This window comes from Acomys minous, assembly GCF_964271855.1.
Source record: "Acomys minous genome assembly, chromosome: 13".
NCBI classification, from domain to species: domain Eukaryota; kingdom Metazoa; phylum Chordata; class Mammalia; order Rodentia; family Muridae; genus Acomys; species Acomys minous.
This window is the reverse complement of record NC_140495.1, coordinates 1,074,774-1,098,156: the sequence shown is the minus strand read 5'-3', so window position 1 is coordinate 1,098,156 and position 23,383 is coordinate 1,074,774. Positions and strand designations below refer to the sequence as shown.

At 47.2% G+C, this 23,383-nt stretch overlaps 1 protein-coding gene across 1 annotated transcript in view; it reads left to right on the top strand.

The window, feature by feature from the left end:
* Positions 1-23,383, top strand: part of LARS2 (leucyl-tRNA synthetase 2, mitochondrial) — a 106,211-nt gene that overhangs the window by 6,242 nt on the left and 76,586 nt on the right. The window contains exons 3-4 of the mRNA XM_084752338.1: positions 4,269-4,397; positions 22,942-23,033. Coding sequence (XP_084608464.1) covers positions 4,269-4,397; positions 22,942-23,033 — 221 coding nt within the window. The remainder of the gene's footprint in view (positions 1-4,268; positions 4,398-22,941; positions 23,034-23,383) is intronic.

The window sequence follows — 23,383 nt, the reverse complement described above, 5'->3', positions numbered from 1 at the left end:
TATTGTAAGATGTCACCCATGGATCTAAGAGGCTGTATGTGAAATTGCAGGAGAGGCCTGTGCATCTGTCTGTCAGGAGGCTGTATGAGGTGAGACGTATCTGCCCCTTTCTGCTGAGGACTTGATTTGTCTGAAGAGGGAGGCCAGCCTGGTCTTGATGTGATCTGAAATTGGGGTGCAGCCTTCAACGTCGCAGTAGATCAGCAGACCGCGGTTTCTGGTCCCAGTCCCCACCCAGATCAGTTGCATCACGCACTCGATGGTCACTGATGTCTTTGGGATGTTCTCTGCCTCCTGTTATAATTGGATCAAAGCAAATGCTAGACACATTCTTATTTACATACTTTCCCTTTGTAACAGCAGCAACTGAATAGCAAAGATACTTGTGGAATTTATTAGGTGGGGCCACAGGCAGAGAGCCGAGTGTCCCTGCAGCTGACACTGTTATTGGACTTGCCTTTTCCTGTCCCCTGATTCTTAGGGAGCCACAGTCGCTCCTTCTGAGAGTGGGAGCTATTTGTATTCAGCTAGAAAGTGGTTTGGGCATTGTATAGAAAGAAGATTTGCAATTAGGAGTATAGTAGAAAATAAATAAATCAACACTAAAAAAGGAATTTGAGTGATTCCCGATGAAAACCTGGCCTTTCCCTTAGCCCCATGATCCTCAGTTCCTTACGTTGTTTATCTTACATGTCTGTCTTGAAAGTCAGATGAGAAAATGCGATCTCCAAACTGAAGCCTTAAATAGACAAATAAATAAGTAAATGTGCTTTTGTGCCTGGGCCTATGACTGAACACTGGTGTATATGAAACCTCAGAATTCACCTCGTGTTGATATAAGTATGTTGGAAATCCACTCGAGTGTTTAGAAGCCAAGTGTCTTGCCACCATCATCAAATCACCATTAAAACAAACAAAACAACCACTGCCCCCCCCCCCCAACTTCCATTTAGTGAGCATGTTGCCATGTACCGGGTACCATTTCCAGTGGTTGAGTTACTTAATACCAGAACAGCCTTGTGAGCAGGTACCAGCCTTTCCTGGGGAGTTAGAACACTGAGGCCCAGGTCGTGGGGCCAAGCTGGGACCCACTCCAACCCACCGAGAGCCCTTCTTTCTGAAAACTCTGTGTCATCGTTGGAGAATAGCCTGAGCCTGGGAAGGCCCAGGGATTTGTCTGAGGCCTCACAGCTCATGGCACAGTAAGGGTCAGACCTGGAGACCCTGCCTGTGGGGACTCCAGTACAGCTCCAGAGAGCAATCTCCAGAGCGGCAGGAGTGATGTTCTAAATCACAGTCTGATGGAAATGGGGGACCAGCTTTTAAAAGCCGTCCTCTTCCCATTGCTAGCAGTCGTACTTTCTCTTAGAGGCTTGAATTCCTGCACTTTTATGTAATTATGAAAATGTCCCTTTCAGCCAGATTCCTACTCAGTTATAACCCAAACTCCTGTCATTTCTTCTCTCTTCCCCACCTCCAGACGATAGAACTCATTTCATTGTCACAGAGGAAAATGACTTAATTCACACAGAAAAGCACAAGGCAGGAACAGGCAGTGGGCTGAATATATTTCTGCAAAGCTAAAAATATTCATGAATATCAAAGACTCAGTAGCATTGCTGTTCTGTGTATCTCCTGTGAACTCAGGTTAGAGTTCAGCTTTGCTCTCCTGTGATGCATCATTTGATGTTGCCATTAATTTAATCTTCACTGAACAAGCATACAGAAAAGGAGAGGCTAGTGAAGAAGCTGTGTATAGAAAATGTTTGGGCAAGGTTGTTAATTAATATGATACAATAGTACAAAAAGATAGGGGTTATAACAGAAGAAAATAGTTTTTACATAATACCTTAAAAGTCAAAGACTAGAAATAAGACAGGTGTGCACAGGCCCGAGGTGCCAGCACTCAAGAGGCCTGAGGCCAGCCTAGGTTACAAAGCAAGTCCCTGTCTCAGAAAGCAAAAAAACCCTACAAATGTGTATGTCCAGGATTTTTTTTTAAGCATTTCTACTTACCAAAGGCATGATTACTTTTTTTTTCCCCCTGTATCCCTGAAAATTCCCAAAGAAAAGCTCTGTGGTCTAACCCACTGCAGGTAGGAGAAGAGTTCAGTGAAGGAGTCAGCTTTATTTTTGCACTCAGTATAATTCCATCACTCACCTTCCCCCTGGCCCCATGCCAGGGGTAAAGCCCATGAGCTTGTACAGGCAAGCACTGTGTCCTGGAGCTGAGCCACCTGCCCGGCCTAGTCTGAAAAGCAGTGAAGCTCCAGAGTGTGCACCAGGCCTGGCCTCAGGGCCTCCCTGCCATGAGACTCCCATTCCCTGCCTGCTACTCGGCTTATGTAGGTCACTGTCACCCTCCCAGGGGTGCAGAGGATGCTCTATGTTTGTGTACTCCAGATTCTGAGAAAAACCTTAAAGAGTTTCCTTCTGCAGTGCTGCCTTACCTGGACATTTCTAGAACAAAGAAAAGCTGTTCTTTGCTTTTTTTTTTTTTTTTTTTTTGTGGGTGGTGGTTAGTTGTTGTTTGTGGTTCTGTTAAAGATTTAAAGCCGTTTGCTGAAGTTTAAGAACTTGGCAAGAAGCTGGACATGACATGGTAACATACACCAGCACTCTGGTGTCGGAGGCAGGAGGATGGCTACAAGTTTGAGGCCATCCTGTGTTACATAGCAACACAAGAGTCTCAAACCAAAACAACAACAAAACCCAAAAAACTTTGCTGCAACCTGATTCCTAGTTCAGCTTCCCTGATTGAAGTTGTATATTAGTTACTTTTGTTGTTGTGATCAAATACCAGGCAGAAACAAGGTAGGGAAGGGTTGGTTTGAGAAGACAGTCTGCCGAGCGGGAAGGCAGGTGATCATGTTACATCCTCAGTAAGAGAGCAGAGGCTCTTGTTGGGCTGTTGTTGGGCTTGCTTTCTCTTCTCAGTTCAGACCCGAGCCCCTGGAACACTCCACTCACATGTGCTGGGTCGTCCCACGTCAGTTAATCTAGGCTGACTGACGTGCTTTGCTCAGTGACTCTAGACCTGCCAGGTTAACAGTCGGTATTAACAGTAACAAGTGGGCTCTGTCTGTCATCAGCTATGAAAACACCAGCCAGTGAAGTCTAAAACTTTACCTCCCACACATGGTCAGGAAGGAATGTGTGTTCCTGTTGTGTTTGTGGTCAGTGCTTTGGTGCTTTGGCAGAGACTTGGTGTCCCTAAAGCTTTAGGAAGAAGTAGGGACCAAAAAGGGAGAGCCAGAAGGCCGAAATTAATACTAATGTGGCAGTAGCTGGCCCACCCTCATTGACCACCAGCAGCAGTTACCTGTCAGTCTTCCAGATTCCCCATGGCAGGATTTACCTGGACAGGGCTTGTAAAGTCTGCAGGGGGGAGGAGAGTGGGGGGCAGATGGAGGAGGGGGTGGGGGAGGGATGGCTGTGTCTTAGGTAGAAGGTGCTTCCCCAGAGGCCAACAAGAGATCATTTAAGAGTTACTGCAGTCCTACTGGGTGGCAGGTGGCAGGGAGGTGAAAATAGAGATGATTAATACATAGTCCTTGGGGCTGTGCATGAAGTCCAGCATACAGCACTCGCCTAGTATGTATGAGGTCTGCAGAACTTTCCAGAAGCACAAAAGATGTCAGGTCTCTCATAAGCAATCAGCTCCAAGACTAGACCCATTCCTCTGGGGCCTCGTCCTCTGGTGTGCACAAGCCCTCGACGACGTTTGCCATCCTGCCAGTGGAAGACTGAGGGGGCCCAAAGGCAGTGACCTCGTGGGGACCCCCTGCCCTGCCTTATTTATAGTCAGATATGTAGATTTCCTGTTTTTCATCCAGTGCCTGGAGACCTGTGGTCAGCTCTGGATCCTCAGCTGCGGGGAGCTGAGGAAAGGACTCTCTTTTACTTGAATAATGTGAAACTCTGGGTCAGAGGCTCGTTTGGAAAAACAGTGTTTTAAGACCTAGATAGAAACTACTTTAGGAGAGAAGCTTTTGAAAAAGGGAGAAAAATTAAAAAATACTAAGCTGATTAGCCCTTAATATATTGTTCTGAATTATTGTGGGTATTCTTAAATCATGATCTTTGAGTTTTGGAGGTTTTAACATTTTTTTTGTCAATTTACATATTGAGAATAGGTTTTTTCTTTAAAAAAATTTTAAAATGTTAAATGATTACTTTGAGTAAAGTGTTAAAATATTAGCACATGCAGAGCCTCTAGAAAAAAATGTAATAAACATTTTCTGTCACCCTTTGTCACTTTTTCCTAGAAATTGAAGCCCAAGTTCTATGTGCTGTCCATGTTTCCGTACCCTTCCGGCAAGCTGCACATGGGCCACGTGCGTGTCTACACGCTCAGCGACACCATCGCGCGGTTCCAGAAAATGAGAGGCATGCAGGTAAGGCCGGTACCTGCCTCGCTCTGCACAGGAAGGGAGTGTGCCAAAGGCGTTCAGGATAATGAAGAAATCTAAGTCTAGTTAAGACTGACTGACTTTAAGTGTGGACGTGAACAGTTTCCTTGTGTGCAGAGAAGCCATGTAATGAAGCATCTGGGTGACCCTGGAGCAGCTGCAAGGGTGGGTTCATGTAGGGGCCACAGATGTGGTTAGCATCGCGGTTCCTTCAGGAGGAGCGCCTCCATGAGCAGTGGCCACAGTGAAGCCTGCCCCTCTGTGGACATTACCTGAAATGACTAGTGAGAAAGAAAGAAGGCAAGATTAGAGGGGCCCAGAGTTGAGGATACTAGGTAGCCGTGGTGAAGAGCACATCAGAGCGCAACTGTCAACCCATGGCTAGGAACCAATAGCGAGACCCTTCAGTGATCCAGAGACTTCCCGCTGGACCCTGATTCTTGGTGAGGGCTACAGGGAATAAGCCCAGAGCTCTACACATTCCACGCAAGTGTTCTATCACTGAGCCACACCCTTAGCTCCTCTTCCTAATTTCATTTTGAGACAGGGTTTCACTAAGTTGCCCAGGCTGGCCTTGCCTTCTGCCTCAGCTGTGGAGTAGCTGGGAGGCTTGTGCCACCAGGCCCAGCTAGTCCCTACCTCTTGAAGATTCCACCATTGTCCAGTAGTACCACACTAGGGACAAAGCCTTCAACACACGGGCCTTTGGGTACATTCACGATCCAGACTATAAAGCTGTGTGGTAACGCACCCCTGTAGTTTCTGCACTTGAAAGTTTGAGGAGTAAAATCAGGGGTTCAGTGCCAACCTTGGCTACACTGTTTGAACATCACATCCCCTTGTTATTGGATGTTTTTTATATTCTCTGATGAACATGAATTTTATTTTATAGTGGGTAAGATAAAATTTTATAGGAAAAATATTTGGGGAATAGTAACTGCGGGGAATGGGAAAAAATTCCCTAAAGGAGAAACATCTTATTTTATTATATTTATGTTTTGTCAGGGATCACATACCACGGTACATATAGAGGTCAGAGGACAAACTGCCCAAGTAAATTTTCCTCCACCATGTGGATACTAGGGATCAACTGTTAATGACAAGACTCTCTAATTGCTGGGTATCCCACTGGCCTGGAGGAACCACCTGATCCTGATCTTGAAAGACAAATGAAACTTACAGGAGGATACGCCATTCCTTGGCTGATGTAGTTGGTTTTTCTTCTTTCAAGATTTTTTTTTTTTAATTATGTTGATGTGCGTGCTGGTGTGGCCTGTGAGTGCAGGTGACTGAGGAGGTCAGAGGCATCAGACTCTTGTGGAGCTGGGAGCTAAACTCAGGCCCTCTGCAAGATCAGTACATGCTCTCAGCCACCGAACCCCCACGATTAGCCTTGACTAACTTGACACAGTGTGGAATCCCTTGGGAGGGGAATCCCAGGGAGTGGTTGTCTAGGTTGGGTTGGCCTGCGGGCATGTCTGTGGGGATTGTCTTGATTACAGTAGTTGAGGTGAAGGACTTGCCCGCCACTTTGGCATCTTTCTGTAGGCAGGGATGCTGGCTGGGACAAGGGTAGAAAAGGAGCTGAGCATAGGATACGCATGCATTTGTTCTCTCTGGTCTCGATTGTGAAGGTAAGAAGAACGGGCTTCAAGTCCCTGCAGCAGTGGACTGTGACATGAAACTGTGGCTGAAACAACCTGTTCTCTCCTAGGTTCCTTTTGTCAAGGTATTTTATCGCAGTAACAGGAAATGAAACCAAGCATGGTCCCAGAGCTTTCTCTGTGGTCTTTAGCAACAGGGTGTCTATAAGATGGGGGTGGGAAAAAAATCAGTCATTATATCTTGCTTAGTGACCCACAGGAAGCGGGGGTGGGGGCAGGAGATCGTATCGGGGCTGAATATGAGATGGACTAGACTTCCAGGATTCGAATAAAGGTGGTATGGTCTTTGTCCAGTTAGTTGCCTCTCTAAGACCTAGTTTCTTTGCAGCTGTGGGGTTAGAATAAAATAGTATGTTAGTCAGGGTTCTCTAGAGTAACGGTTTCTAGAATGATCCTCTCTGTATAGAATCAAGATTTATTGGAATGACATACAGGCTGCAGCCCAGCTAGTCCAGCAATGGCTGCCTGTGAACAGGAAGTCCAGGAACCCAGTACTCGCTCGGTCCACAAGGCTGGGTGTCCTGAAGAAGTGGCCTCTAATGCCAGCGAAGGAAGGACTTGCTAGCACGGCGACGGCCAGCAGGGACAGAGCAAAACCTTCCTTCTCCCATGTCCTTTAGTCACAGGCCGTGGTAGCTACTGAGATGCCCTAAAGCAGTGGCTGTCAACCTACCTGACGCTGCGGCCCTTGAACACAGCTCCTCATGTTGTGGTGACCCCCCCAACCATAGAATTATTCTTGTTGCTGTAGTTTCACTACTGTTATGAATCCTAATGTAAATATTTGATGTGCAGGGTAGCTGATATGCAGCCCCTGTGTGCGGCCCAGGGCTTGAGAACCACTGCTGTAGGTGTGCACTTGGCAGCAGACAGCGTTGTAACAGGAGTGGACACTGGTAGAGGCCTTTGGGCAGCTTCTTCATGTGACTTGCTGGTGCCTTCGGGGCCTCAAATAGTTACCTCCCTTTGACCTTACAGGAGGATACACTCATCACACTAAAGGTGGCAGTAAGTACTGGCAGGTGCCCACTGTGAGCAACAACCTGCTCCACCAGCCTCCAAGAGCCACCTGGGTACATTTCCGCCCAGTTCTGTGTATTGATCATCTTGGTAGCTGGAGAGCTAGTGTGGTGGGAATCTGCAAACTACAACCTGGGATGTTTTGTTTTGTTTTTAATACAGGGTCTCCATTACCCAGGCTGACTTCCGAGTTGTAGGTAATCAAGGGTGATCTTGACTTTCGGATCTTCTGCCTCTACTTCCTGTGTCCTAGGATTATAGGGATGTGTTACCTTGCCTGGCACCAAACTGGGACTTTTCCATGAGAGAACCAATTGTTACATTTACTGGTACACATTTGCTATTGTTTTTATTAGCATGTCAGGACCTATGCAAGTGGCACCTTGCACTTCCTAGGCTTTTAGGAAGGTTATGAGACAACTTGTTGGAATTTTTTGTTGTTGTTGTTGACAGAAATATCCCATAAAAATGGGGTCATGTTATCATGTGTTTGTCACTTGAGAACAAATAAGCTTATATTGCTGAACCCAGGGTTACTATGAAATTTAAACTTACCACAGTTATTTGTCACCCTGGTTCAGGAAATCTGTTTTTCTCAGACACTGTCTTTCACTATTTCTTTGTTTGTTTGGTTGTGTTTTTTTTTTTTTTTAATTTATTATTTTTTTTGAGACAGGGTCTCTCAGTGTAGCCTGGCTGTCCTGGACTTGATGTGAAGACCAGGCTGGCCTCGAACTCACAGTGATCCGCCTGCCTCTGCCTCCCGAGTGCTGGGATTAAAGGTGTGCGCCACCACTGCCCGGCTTTACACTATTTCTTTTCTTTTCTTTTTTAAAAGATTTATTTATTTATTATGTATGTACACAGTACTTTGCATGTCCACCAGAAGAGGGCACCAGATCTCATTATAGATGGTTGTGAGCTACCATGTAGTTGCTGGGAATTGAACTCAGGACCTCTGGAAGAGGAAGCAGAGCTCTTAACCTCTGAGCCATCTCTCCAGCCCTACACTATTTCTTAAGATGAGTCAGAACAGAGGCTGGAGAGGTGGCTCAGCAGGCAGAGCACTCTGTTCTTGCCGAGGACCTACATGCAGTTCTCAGGGCTCCGTGGCTCACTGTGACTGCACTTCTAGGAAATCTGGTGCCTCCTCATGGCCTCCGCTGGTTCCCGTACCATGTGGTGTGCATATGATCATACACATACATATAAATAAAAGCAAAATCTTAGAAAAGGGCCGAATTAACTGGCTACTTGCCTAAAGTATAATCTCCCCCACCCCCACTTTATGCCCAAGTGTTTAACCCAGAATCTTGCACATTAGGAATGTGTGCTGTCGCTGAGCTATGGCCCTTTACAGTGTAATTCTGTAACTAAATTTCAGCTGTATTTGTCTTTTTAAAAATTAAACCAACTTAATTTGATCAGTGCACACAGGCTTCAGGCGCACTTTAAGCTGCAGCATTAAAGCAAAAAGCATGTTATTGGTGACAGGGCACAGGGAAGCCTGCCAGCCGATAGGTGAGTGAAGAGGCGGGTGTGTGTGGTCTAGTTGTCCTGGGAAGGATGGGATGTTAACAAAAGATGCACATGAGGAGCCAGCACCTTAGAAGCAGCTCAAATAAAATAAGGGGTCTCTACCCATAGCTGAAGTCCAGAGTCTCCCTGTCCTGCTACTCTGTGGAGGAGCCTGCACAGTTGGTTCGCTTCTCTGACTGCACTTGCTCATTTGATCTGGAGGGCGGGCTTTGGTTTGATCTGGAGGCGGGCTTTGGTTTGATCTGGAGGGCGGGCTTTGGTTTGATCTGGAGCGCGGGCTTTGGTTTGATCGGGAGGGCGGGCTTTGGTTTGATCGGGAGGGCGGGCTTTGGTTTGATTTGGAGGCGGGCTTTGGTTTGATCTGGAGGCGGGCTTTGGTTTGATCGGGAGGCGGGCTTTGGTTTGATCGGGAGGCGGGCTTTGGTTTGATCTGGAGGCGGGCTTTGGTTTGATCTGGAGGCGGGCTTTGGTTTGATCTGGAGGCGGGCTTTGGTTTGATCGGGAGGCGGGCTTTGGTTTGATCGGGAGGCGGGCTTTGGTTTGATCTGGAGGCGGGCTTTGGTTTGATCGGGAGGCGGGCTTTGGTTTGATCTGGAGGCGGGCTTTGGTTTGATCGGGAGGCGGGCTTTGGTTTGATCTGGAGGCGGGCTTTGGTTTGATCGGGAGGCGGGCTTTGGTTTGATCGGGAGGCGGGCTTTGGTTTGATCGGGAGGGCGGGCTTTGGTTTGATCGGGAGGCGGGCTTTGGTTTGATCGGGAGGCGGGCTTTGGATGCAGCCCAGCAGCCCAGTGCTCATCTAGCTCCTAGGTGAGCATCTAGGCCCTAGGTTCGGTATCCAGGGAAGAGAGAAGGAGGGGGGAGTGAGGGACAGGAAGAGGGAGGGAAGGGAGAAAGAGAGGGAGAGAGGGAGGGAGGGGGTGACAGAAAGAGGGAGGGAGGGCGGGAAGGAGAGAAGACATTGAGACTGATTTCTCCTCAGGTTGCTATGAGGTCAGAGTAGGTAGCGCAGTACGCCTCGTGTCTGGTATATAATATGACCCTTAATAAGTGATAGCTGTAATTATGATTTATACTGATTGATTGGCTCTGAGCTGCTCAGGAAAGTGATTCAGCTCCACTTAATCAAGGAGTCCCTGTAGTCTTCTGCTGGGCGCAGGCGCAGGGCTGCCCCAGCCAAGCCGCTGCTGCTCAGTGCTGCCACTGACCCTTCTGCTAGCTGCTGGCTGAGTCTGAGCCTTAGGAGGGTTGATGTCAGTGTGTTAGTAAGGGCTCTCTAGAGGAAGACTGAAGATACCCGCAGACAGACAGACAGACAGACAGACAGACAGACGGACAGACAGAGGAGCAGGAGCAGAACTGATTGAACACTGAATATATGTGCAGATAGATAGATGATAGATGGATAGCTAGATGATAGAACAGAACCGATTGGATACGTGAATATATATGCAGATAGACCAGAGTACATGAACACACACATATATCTACATATTTACCTGTCTATCTGTATCATCTGTATCTATATCTGTCTATACTTATCTATACAGGGAGAGAGAGAGAAAGAGAGGGGGGGAGAGAGAAGGGGAGAGAGAGAGAGAGAGAGAGAGAGAGAGAGAGAGAGAGAGGGGCAGAGATAGAGGGGGTGGAGGAAAGAGAGATTTATTAGAGTGCCTTACAGGCTGTGGTCCAGCTAGTCTAAAAATGGCTGTCTGGCGGCAGAAGGTCTAAGAATCCAATAGCTGTTTGGTTCTTGAGACTGATGTCTTAAACATATGCTAGAGTCCTGGAGAAGCGGCTCTAAAGCCAGTGAAGGGATGAGCTTGCCATCAAGAGCAAGAGCGAGCAGGCAAAGAGCGAAGCTCCCTTCCTCCGTGTTCATCTTATAGGCTGCCAGCAGACGGTGTGGTCCAGATTGAAGTGGGCCTTTTCTCTCTCACAAGTGTAACCGGTCACTTGGGTTTTAGTTAATTCCAGGTGTAGTCAAGGTGACACCTGAGAACAGCCATTTTCCTAGGTCCTCTGGAAGAACAGCCAGTGCTATTGATGCTCAGCTGTCTCTCTAGCCAACTCTATCCAGAAAATATTTATGTTAGCCGTCCCCGTTTAAGTCAGCTCATTATCTATGAACTGCCAAACTTTGTGAAAACTCATCAGGCTGTTTACATTAATGTGGAGCAGGGAACTAGACGTCTCTCTCTTTGCTGTCTCTTCTTTTTGGTCAGCAGTGTTGGAGACGAGTACAGTTGCACACATCTATAAGCCAGCACTTGGCAGGCTGAGGCAGGAGGATGGCATTTCAGGCCAGCCAGATCTCTCTTGCCTATACAGCAAGACACTGTCTCAGAAAATAACGAAGAGCGTGTACAAGAAGGGTTGTTGGATGTCCTTGCTGGTTTATGAGCTGCCTTGTGTCAGTAGTCCCTGAACGGTGCTTGTTCTAAGTAGGAGGGACTGTCTGCTCCGGGACAGCCAGTCAAGACTGGATGGGTATGTGTGTTTGTTCTCTTGGTCAGTAATGGTCCTTGGCCACAAGCTTCACTGTAAACTCTTGGTCTCACTCTGTATCAAATATAAAACTGGTGCATTTGATTAAAAACCAGTAATGTTTCATTTTTCTATAGTTACTAAATTGTTAACTTTTAAAAAATGTTTTTATTGGTCTTGTGTGGTGGCATATACCTTTAATCCCAGCACGCAGGATGGAGTCAGAGGCAGGAGGATCTCCGTGAGTTCCAGGACAGCCAGAGCTCTTATCATGTTTATTTTATATATGTGCATGCACATGCACAGAGGTCAGCTCTCTTTCTTTCACCATGTGGCCTCTAGGGACTGAATCGTTGGGATTTTACCCCAGCCATCTTGGTAGTTTCAGTTTGTGTTTTTCTGGTTACTATCCCATTGAGACCGAGATACGCACGTGTATATTTTCTACATAACCTTTCTTTTCTCTGGTTTGTTTGTTCACTTTATTTAGTTACCAAGATTGTCTTTTTATTACTCCATGTTGTATTTTATATACCATTTGGATTATTGACTCAGTCCTAGAGTGCAGCTCAAGCATCTTCTCCCAGGATCCAGACTGTTTTTTTGTTTTGTTTTGTTTTGTTTTGTTTTGAGAGACTAAAGGCAATGGGTTACAGTCTGGCTTTGAGAGTAGGCAGGGATGGTAATTCAGAAAGTTCAAGGTTTTCAGGTTGTGCAAAGGGAGGAAGTGAGGTAAGAAGGCCTGTAGTCCTGAGTTCCTAGACTTGGCCTTGTCTCTCACAGAAGCCACCTGAGAGCCATGGCCTTTGCAGGTCTCTTGGTGAATATGGGCCCCGTCGTCCCGTGCCTGAGTGAAAGGTCCTAGCATGTGGTTCAAGGTTGTTACAGCCCAGGATGTGAGCATCAGGAGCATCATCCTTCTTAGAAGACAGATTCCTTTGATTTGGAAGCTGTTACTTAGGCCCAGAGTTCAAGCCTTGACATTCTTCCTGTACCAGATAACAGGACAGTTTTCCTGTGTCTGTGCCAGTGACTGGCGAGCCTGTATGACTCTCTGATTATAGTCCTCCAGAGCCAATCCAGGACCCTGAAACTGTGTATCCACCTATAAATATGCTTAAGTCAAAAGTTACTCAGCATTTCAGTTTTCTTTTATTATTATTATTATTTTTAATTTGTTTACTTATTATGTATACAATGTTCTGCCTGCACGTGTGCTTGCAATCCAGAAGAGGGCACCAGATCTCATTATAGATGATTGTGAGCCACCATGTGGTTGTTGGGAATTGAACTCATGACCTCTGGATGAGCAGCCAGTGCTCTTAACCTCTGATCCATCTCTCCAGCCCCCTAATCTTTTTTTTTTTTTTTGGTAGAACAGGCTAGCCTCGAACCCACAGTAATCCGCCAGCCTCTGCCTCCTAAGTACTGGGATTAAAGGTGTGTGCCACCATGCCTGGCTTTCAGTTTTCTTTTTATAACATCTTAAACATTTTTTCCTTCATTTATTTTACACGTATGAGTGTTTTGCCTGCGTGTATGTCTGTGCACTGTGTGCTTGCCTGGTGCCCAGGGAGACCAGAAGAGAATGGCAGATCCCCTGAGACTGGACTTATGGCTGGTTATTAGCCATCATGTAGGTGCTAGGAGCCAAGCCTACAAGGTCCCCTGGAAGTGCCTAATGCACCTAACCCCTGAGCCATCTCTCCAGCCCCTTTGTAATGGTTCTTTTTTTCTGGCCTGCTGGCCCATGCCTCATGGATCCACGGTCCCTAATGACGTACACAAGCTTTTCATGGTGATGATCTTTGTTCTCACCCCTGACTCTTCTCCCCGTGTCTCCTCCTGAAAGTGTTTCTCATGCCCTGCTATGTGTAAATCCTTATTATTATCCTTCAGGGTCCACTTCATCTTCCTTGTCCTGTAAACTGGCCTTCAGTTCTGTAGCTCACGTTTATCAGCACTTACAGGCAGAACCAAATTCTACCCTAGCTAAGCTCACAGGTCCTCTATGTCACTGCCATCTGCCCAACACTACTTTAACTTCTTGGGGACAGAGAATGTCCCTCTAACTCCCTTTGTGGGTAGCATGTCAGCTGTTTAATGGTTACATGGAACCTACTCTTTTTTTTTTTTTTTTTTAATATTCTACAAGATCCTTTGTTTGCAGCCAGCCATGGTGGTGCACACCTATAGTCACAGTGCTGGGAGCCAATGGTTTTGAGGTCAATATAGGTAATATAGTAAGACTTTGCCTCAAGTTAAACAGATCCAACAACATCAAAGAAAAGCAGCATGCTCTTTCCATGAGCTGATCTCATTCGTGGCCTCTCCATAAGGTGGCCTGCAGACAGCCATAGTGTCCCTGTCTGATTCGTGGCCTCTCCATAAGGTGGCCTGCAGACAGCCATAGTGTCCCTGTCTGATTCGTGGCCTCTCCATAAGGTGGCCTGCAGACAGCCATAGTGTCCTTGGCTTAGCAATCCTTTTAAGATTATCACTGAATGTGAAAATTAGACATTTGAGAACCAGATAACGGCACTTTGCAAATAAGCCTGATGTCCTGAGTTTAATCCTCAGAACCCACGTGAAGGTGGAAGGAGACAATCAACTAAAAGTTGTCCCGTGACCTCCACGTGCACTCTGTGGTGTGTACCCTGTACCCTCACAATAGCAGAGGAAACATTTAAGTGAGCTGTTAAAACAGGACTTCCTTTTGACTGCCAGCTCCTGGATAATGGCACAAAGACTTACATTTCTCTTAAGCGTGGGCGCTGTAGCTGGGTGGATTCCCAGCTGTTCTAACGCGACTGTCCTGGCCTGGCTGTGTCCTGCCGTGTGGCCCATTACCTCTCAGTCTCTAGTCCCAGCACTTGGTTCTTCTGCCATGTCTGGCTGGCAACCCCCTCCCTCTCATTCCTTCCCAGGGTCCCCGTCTCTGCGGGAGCCCTGCCTGCCCTCTCTTGCTCAGCTGCTGGCCGTCCAGCTCTTTATTTCACCAATCGGAAGGTGTTGGGAGACAATGCTTACTGAGGCTGGTGGTGCTTCACAAAAATGACACCGAGGTCCGGCCTATACTTACCTCCCTGGGCACAGAAATCAGCATTTGCATAATATGAGGACAATCTTCACGCACTGCACAAAAGATCACCCCTACGAGCTTGAAAGCCATCATGGGAACTGGATCCCCAAATTGGAGCCAAAGTGTCAGTGTTCCCCACACAGTGCAGCGCTCAAGCATTGCATATTCTGTGGGTGCTTCTGTGATCGCAGTTTTTTCTTTGAGTTTGCTAGGGGTGGAGGTAGGACTGGGAGTGTCCACAACTTGAAAGAATAGTTTAGGTAGCTGGGCCAGGACTTTTGTACATGATGAATGAGTAGCATCTCCACTGAACCAAATGGATATGGCTGTCTAGGTTTGGCCCCAAGTCACACTGACATATAAGAAGAGAGCTGACGGTCGTTAGCAGCTGACCTAAGCCATAGGCATGTGTAGACTGGATGAGAACTGCGCGAGTGCGCCAGTACTAGGTGGTTTGGGGTGTTGCTGCTGTGTTACTCAGGTGATGAGCAGGGTTCGGCTCACACCCCAGAATCGGAGCAAAGCTAAGCTGAGCTATGTGACATTCTGTCTTAAAGACAAGCAAACAAAGAAAGGGTGTAATAGAATTTCGAGTGTAACCCAATTTCAGTGGCCACAATAAAGCATTCCTAAGATGTGCATGTTTACTCAAGGGCCACTTGAAGCCAGAATTAAATTCTTCTTTTTCTGCAGTCAGGCAAGGCGACGCTGCCATTTGATTGGTTGCTCCTTCCACTCAAGGGACGCCTGATGACATACTTAGAGCTTAGCTCCATATGGTGACTTTGTTATGTTTTCATGTGTTGTATGCACAGATGGTTGCCTCCCGCCTCAGTTGGTGTCCCAGCACTCTCTGGTCCAGGAGCAGGATGCTGCAGGCACCAGAAGTACTCACTCATCCCTCTTGCAGAGCTGCTTTGAACTAGTAAGTCTCAGGAAGGAAGCCCAATCATGGCCCCTGTCCAAGTGCAGGAAGACGTCAGGACTCAGCGTCTCACAGCTGTAGTCACTGTGTGGTCACCCACAAAGCCAGGGCCAGGGACATTCTCAGCAGTTAGTGTCTGTGCTGTGCCCAGCGTGTGTGGTGTGGCAGGTCTTCAAAGCTCTGTGTTATCAGGAGGTTAATATATGCTCTCGGGTGTGTTCTGGGAAGAAAAGACATGTGGCCTAGTGCCTTGACTGGAGAGTGCCTGACTTGCCTGCCAGTCGGGTTCTGCATTCCCATAGAAGGCATGTCCTTTGGGTATAGGTGCACTGGTTTTTCATACTGTGAAGTAGGTGATGTTTATATCCAATCTGTAATAATGGTGGTTTATTACACTAGCTAAATGGAATTAAGTACTGCATTTCTCATTTCTTGGAAATAGAGTGCTGAACCCACTCCAGAGAAGCCAAGACACTGAAAATAGTATTTATTTGCAAAGCAGTAACCATGGTGCCCGAATCTGCAGCTGAATTGGTTTCAAGGATAAAGCTGTGTTTTATGGGGAGGGAGAGAAGCTGGCCATTGCAATAACTGGCCATTGCCCCTGTTGTGGAAGCATGCTCTTTCTCTGGCGGAAAGGCAGGGGACCGGATGCCTCAGTCTCCTTCCTGCTCACATCTAAACTCTTCTTTGCTTAGCTCACAGTTGCTTCCTGTGTTAGAAATACAAATGACCCCTTGTTCATTCCCCACTGCCTTCTTAAAGTATTTTTAATTTGATATAAAATTCCATGTTGCCTCTTTTGTAATATGATGCAACATAGATGAGGCTGTAGCCTTGACTCTCTTAGCCCTGTGTCCCTTTTGCTGAGTCCGCTTGCCTCCAGCCCACCTGCCAACCCCAAAATGCCCAGGTTCTCAGCTCTGGAGGACTGTCAGCCAGAGGCTAGCCAACACCCAGCTCCTAGGCTTCACTCTGTTTCCAGTTCTGGTCTGACTTACAGAGCTCTGGCATAGGTATAACTATACCCTGGGCTAGCAACCTCTGTTCTGCCATGATGCTAGCCAGACCTCACATGGAAATGGTCCATCTGCTATGATAGGAGCCTATTCCGACTCCCGCTTGGGACCTCACATGGAGATGCTCCATCTGCCATAGTATCCAGCTCCAGCTGTCCTTTGAGAGCTCACATGGGCGTGGCCAGCTCTGACTCCCACTTGGGACCTCACATGGAGATGTGTTCCTACACCGTTTCACCCCTGCTTTCTAGTAAGTTGTGTGTTTCTCAAGCTGTGGGATCAGCTGCCTAGCTGGTGTTCTCCTGTGATTTGTTTGATTTTGTGATTCAGTGAGTTTAACTAGGGTTACTTACCAGTAGCTGTTACCAGTGAAGAAAATCAGTAACTATTTCTGTATCTTTGTCTCTGCCACCCACCTCCAGCAGACACTGACCACTCTTACTGTGGCTGGATCTGAGGCCTAGGAAATCCAGGTGGAGTTGGAGGGCAGGTAAATAGAGAGATCAGGGAGCTCACCCTCTACTGCCCCCACCCCACCCCCACTCCACCCTCCCACCCCCCCACTCCCCCCTCACTCCCCCCTCACTCCCCAACCCTGGCCCCTGCCTCAGCCACTGCCTCGGAACGTGTGGCTCCATCTGGTAAGATCAACAACACATTTGCACTCCTGCCCTCACACCAGCCGTGGGTGCTGTCCATTACTGCCTTTGTCTCCTGGGCTCTAGGTGGTCATGGTGTCTCTGTCAGGTCCTAGCTATAATGCTGTCCTGCTCTTCTGAATTTTGGGGTAGCTTCGCTGCCTTAGTAGCTGCTCATCAAAACTTACATACTTAGGGCGTTTGTTGTAAGAACTAGATAGAAATTGGGGATGTTCACATTTTGATTTCTAATTTAAGCAACTTGTATGTCTTGATTTAGTCTCTGAATATTTTTACATTTATTATCTTAAAATTATAATTTTTATCTTCTGCCACTTTCCATGATGTCACATTCCCACTGTTCCAGAATTGACGTGATGGTTATTTAAAAGTATATCTTAAGTAGAATTATAAAAATAGGTCAAATATCTGGAAAGATGAAGATACGCTTCTGTAGGAAGCATTCACATCCATGAAGAAGTTATCTTAGAAAATAAAGAGGTTAGCTTAGGAAATCAAGGATGTTCAAGGTCTTTCATATCATGAAGAGGTGGCGCCCAGCATGACCTCCAGCTCGCATCCTTCAACTTCCCAGGGAGCTGGGATTGTAGGTGTGGACTGTGGCACCTACCTGGGCCCTCGCATGTAAGTGCAGATGCCCTGCTTTCTGTAGGGCAGATTGCCGTGTCTGTGCATGCGAGCTATAGGTGTAGTAACTTATTTTAACTCTGTAAATTCAGTGATATAAAGAAAGCTAAGTCATTTTAAAACTAACTGGAAGAGTATAAAGTTCTTCTAGTAGATGGTTGGACAATGTTGGCTCATTGAAGCCAAGGGTAAGAAATATAGATGTCTTTTGTTTTGTGGTGTTTGGAGTTAAATCTGTAGCTTTGCACTTCTGAGCATGTGCTCTAGCACTCCAAGCCCAGAGTTAATATCAGGCGCCTGGAATGTGATACACGCAAACTGAGTTTTGTCTTGTTTTTGAAGCAGGGCCTTACTGTGCAGCCCAGGCTAACTTAGAACTCATGATCCGCCTACCTGAACTTCCTGAATGCTGGAATTACAGGTGCGTGTCACCTACAGGGAATAGTCTGCTGTCAGAGGGACGGAGGCCCTTGGGCACACTGCAGTGCTTAGGTCTTTACTCCCTGTTTCTCCCACAGCAAAAGAATGGGCTCTGCATATGGTTCCAGGGCTTGTGAGCAGGGCACCTTCTGGTCTACAGGCATTTGCCTTGCAGGGACATGTACTACAGTGACTTGATGGACGGGAGAAAGAATGCTCCTGACTTTGAGTTCTAGAATGGACCTAACCAACTGGGTTAGGCAGTTGAGTTTGTTAACTTTTGCCAAGAATCTGAAATATTAAGGAAGCTTAAGATTTTTCTAACTTTATGTTCATAGGTGGTTTGGAAAACATTTGACCTAAGAATATCTCCTCATGTTAATTCCATCTGAAAATGAAAATAGAAATGAGTACGTTTGTTACATGAATCTAGACTCTGTGTGTGTGAGTGTGAGAGTGTGTGTGTGAGAGTGTGTGTGAGTGAGTGTGTGACTGAGTGAGTGTGTGACTGAGTGATGTGTGACTGAGTGTGTGAGTTTGAGTGAGTGTGTGAGTGTTGTGTGTGTGTGTGTGAGAGTGACTGTGTGTGAGTGTGTGTGTGTATGAGTGAGTGTGTGACTGTGTGAGTGTGTGTGTGTGTGTGTGTGTGAGTGTGTGTGTGTGTGAGTAACTGTATGAGTGTGTGTGTGTGTGAGTAACTGTGTGTGAGTGTGTGTGTGTGTGACTGTGTGTGAGTGTGTGAGTGAGTGTGTGTGTGAGTAACTGTGTGTGAGTGTGTGTGTGTGTGTGTGACAGTCTTTCTCTGTACTGACCTTATGTAAAAACCCAGACAGCCCTAACAGACTGTTGGTGGGCAGAAGCACTGGACTGGCGCCGTTGCTGTTCTGACAGTGACTCCTGTAAGATTAAGTCCCCTCTCTGCAGAGCAGCCACACAACAGCTACCAGGAAGCAACCAGAATTCAGTGCAGCCCTAGCAGAACTCAGGGCAGGCCTGGCAGTGTAGAAACCTCCTGCGTAACCCAGAACAGGGCTTTATAGTTCCTGAAAAAGAGGGGAAAAGCAAACACAGGAGGACTGTGTCGTCTGTGGATAAGCAGTATTCCAGAGCAGCCTGTGTGCCCAGGGTGCCTATTTAACGAGGCTCTCTGGTTCCTGCTGTTGTTTTGTTTTATTTTTTTACGGATCCTAATAAAACTCACAGCATCCAAGGAAATGCTGCAGGTGCCCAGGAACACTGGGTTCTTGGATCAGGTCCCTGAGGCTCCTCTGGGCGTGGACCTGCCTCAGCTTTCCTAGATGTCACCATGAGGTTGGCCCCCCACTGGGAATCCTGGTGGGAAGAGTCCCCACCTCTCCAGTAGCCAGCCTCGCTCCAGACAAGCCCAGGAAAGGGCCCAAGCCCATGCTTTCTTCTCTATCAGAAAAAGGCTTTGAAATTGGCCATCCACACCAGGGCTGGGTGAAGAAGTTTAAGAGGAAGCAGTTTCTGAAAGGGGGTGGGACACTGTCTAGGTCAGCCATTATTTCAAAGAGACCTCCCAACTGGACTGGCATGTGTCTAGTCAGGTTCCCAAAGCGTCATAGAACAGGGTCACTTGGCAAATGTTAGAATTTTAGTTTGTAGAGATTAGTAGGCATCAGAGGTAGGCAGGAGTTAGCGTGTAGTAGGCAGTAAGGGAAAAGGACCCATGGTGAAAACTACAACTGTGCTGCAGTAGGAATGGGTATTAAGGTGAAAAGGGGGAATAGAAGAGTTTCTTCTGACTTTGTCGTAAGTTCTTGATCATTCTGTGATAATTCTTAACAAAGCCTACTGTCATCTTAGTCCTCGAGAATGTGTCGTCAATCTTCTTTGGTGTGAGACAGCAAACTCAGCACCACTGCCCTGGGTTGATTCTTTTTTTAAAAATGAACTTGAACATCTGGCATCTCCCGTCCTTAGGTCATACACAGTTGTGCTGTGAAAGCTGCCATCACACTCAGAAATGGCTTCAATACTTTTGCATTTAGCACAGGTGCCTATGATGTAATGTTAACTGAAAGAGACCGGTCATGAAATATTTATGTAAAAAAAAAAAAGAAATATTTAATGTATAACAGTTCTATCCCCATAAACCCCCCGCACATTCCCCATATGCGTTTGGATGAGTATTTTGCTTGCATTTATGTCTGTGCACCATGTGCATACAGCATCCACAGAGGCCAGAAGAGGGCATTGAATGCCCTGGGAGTAGAGTTACAGACAGTTGTGAACTGCAGTGTGAGTTGTGGGAAATGTGGGCCATTTGGAAGAGCAGCCAGTGTTCTTAACTACTGAGCCATCTCTCCAGCTACAATTGTATTATGTTTTTTGTTTGTTTGTTTGTTTGTTTGTTTGAAAAACATGAAATGAGCCAGGCAGTGGTGGCACACTCCTTTAATCCCAGCACTCGGGAGGCAGAGGCAGGTGGATCGCTGTGAGTTCGAGGCCAGCCTGGTCTACACAGCAAGTCCAGGACAGCCAAGGCTACACAGAGAGACCCTGTCTCAAAAAACAAAAACGAAAGCAAAACAAAACAAAAAAATTTATTTCTGGTTGGCTCCAGAAGAGCTGTGGCTATGGGAACTTATAGAAAGCAAAAAGTCCCTGTGCACAGATGGGAAAGGGCTGTTTACTTGTCTTCCTCCTGGAATGCTACGGATGGGTGGAGTTCACCACCCGTTATCCTCTGTTAGCTGCTGAGCCACGCCCATGTCCCCCAGAGTTTATGCTTTTCCTATCCCAGGTCCTTTCCCCTTCCATCGTGAGCGTTGCCTCCAGGCCATGAAACCCATTCTCCCGAGTGATGTCACTTGTCCTTTCCAACAGACTAAGAGACTTACTTGTATGTTACCTTAGGGCCAGGCCAATCCTGACACCCCCAGGCGTTATGTTTACCTCAGCTCGTCTCCCTACATTCTCAATCTTGGCATTAGTTATCTCTGAGTCAACAGAACCCATCTTTGTGAATGAAGCCATGTGTACTTTGTAAAGAACGTCCATGTAAACACATCTTAAGCTCTGCTATACCCATGGGACTGAGTTAATTGTTACCAGAAAACTTTTTCTTCTTTTCCCAAAATTGTGCTGGTGCTTAAATATGGCTAAAGTAAACCAACTGGTATCAGACTCTCAAAGTTTGGCCCAGCACTGGTTCCCTAAGTCAGGCTGAACTTATTTCATTCTTCCCTTAGGCAGATTGTTTCCCTGCCAGCTGTAAAGCCTGCAGTGAGCCCCCACCCTCCCACCCTCCCCCTCCCCTCCCCCTCCCTCCCCTCTCCCTCCCCCTCCCCCCAGGGACTGACCTAATACCCAGTTTTTACTTCTTAATTTAACTTAAATGTATAACTGGAAAATTCTGGCATGAGATGGACATTCTGAAAGCATTTTATTTTTCTGATGCAAGGTCTCTCTGGGTTTTGGTCTTGTTGTTAGACATAGTCTCAGTTTATAGACCAGGCTGGCCTGGAACTCAGGGAGATCTGCTTGCCTCTGCTTCCCCAGTGCTGAGATTAAAGGTGTGCAAGCCTGGTGAAGTAGGGTCTCTTAATCAACCCTAGATCTCCAGCCAGCTTGTTCTCAGGGTCCCCCCTTCCTTTCTTCCTTTCTTCCTTCCTTCCTTCCTTCCTTCCTTCCTTCCTTCCGTCCTTCCTTTTTTCCTTCTTTCCTTCCTTCCTTCGTTGTTTTCCGAGACAAGGTTTCTCTGTAGTGTTGCCTGTCCTGGACCCACTTTGTAGACTAGACTGTCTACAGAGACCTGCCTGCCTCCGTGCCCTCACCCCCTTCACTCCCCATCCCCCCAATCCCCCCTCACCCTCCACCCCGCCCCCACCTGTGCTGGGATTGCAGGTGTGCTCACCACTGCCCCATGGTTCCCTGCTTTTACCTTCAGCGGCTGCAGTTGCACATAGGCTGCTGTGCCCACTTGCATTCACGTGGGTCCCAGGGCTCAGGCCCCTTCCTATAATCTTCTGTGACAAGCACTTTATAATCCCTGAACCGTCTCAGGTCCCAAGCCCTGTCTGGGTATTTTAAGGAGCCATAGTTTACTCTGGGGTACTCTGGAGTGCCTCTTCTGAGCCAGGGACCTGCTTTAGTCAGGGGCAGTGTTCTAGCCTTTCACTCCGCCAACTCGTTTTCCTTTTCTCTTTCTTCCTCTCTCCCTCCCTCCCTCCCTGTCTCTCTCCCTCCCTCCCTGTCTCTCTCCCTCCCTCCCTGTCTCTCTCTCTCTCCCTGTCTCTCTCCCTCCCTGTCTCCTTCTCTCCCTCCCTCTTCTTTGTTTTTTCTTTCTTCCTTCTCTCTTTCTTTCTTTCTTTTTCTTTCTTTCTTCTTTCAAGACAGAGTTAGCTGTCCTGGGCTCACTTTATAGGCCAGGCTGGCCTTGAACTCACAGAGAGCTGCCTGCCTCTGCCCCCTGAGTGCTGGGATGAAAGGTGTGTGCCACCATGTCCAGCTGGCAAAATTTTTTAAAAATATTTATTTATTTATTTATTATGCACACAGTGCTATGCCTGCATGCACCACTGTAGATGGTTGTGAGTCACCATGTGGTTGCTGGGAATTGAACTCAGGACCTTCGGAAGAGCAGCTGGGCCTCTTAACCTCTGAGCCATCTCTCCAGCCCCGGCAAAATTTTTTTATGCGTGAACTTTATAAGGCTTTTAATGAAGCTGTGGGGGGTAGCATTCAACCTTTACCCACCTCACGGTACAGCTGTGGAGATGGCCTCAGGTGCGATGCGGTGACTGGTGGGGACTCCGCATCTGCACTTGGAACACACTTTTTGATGGGTTTGCAGGGCAGAGACTTTCCTTCACACCAGACCCCTGGGCCCCTGTTAACAAGGCTCTGTTAGAAATGAAAGACGGTGATGGCAGAAGAGAGAGAAATCAGGACAAATGTCTCTCCTGGAGCTTAAGATGCCGTGTGAGGAGGGCAGCCTCTTGCAGTCAGGCGGAGGGAGGAGGGTAGCACAGAAGCTGTTCCTTCCTGGCGAGAAGACGTGGCTCCTTTTGTAAGCCTGTTTTCATTTTTTTCTCTTCAGTTTTCACTTTGTTCTGTTATACCAGGTTATCAATCCCATGGGGTGGGATGCATTTGGATTGCCTGCCGAAAATGCCGCCATAGAGAGGGATCTGCACCCACAAAGCTGGACTGAAAGGTAAGTGTTTAAGACACACTCAAACACTTATGTATGGAAACCTTTTAAAACATTGTATTTTAAGCCTATGCACAGGAAGAACAGAAAACAAAAAAGAACACAAAACCAAACCAGCATAACGTTGCAAATTGCCAAGACACAAACAGACAGGACTGTGTATGCTGCTGTTTGTCTGGTTAGTTAATTATGGGGAGGTGTGTGTGTGTGTGTGTGTGTGTGTGTGTGTGTGTCATAGTGCACATGTAGGAATCAGGGGACAGTTATGGGAGTGAGCTGTCTTCTTCCATCATGTGCGTTGTAGGGACCACACTCAGGCTGTCAGGCTCAGTGGCAAGCGCCTGTTGTGCAGC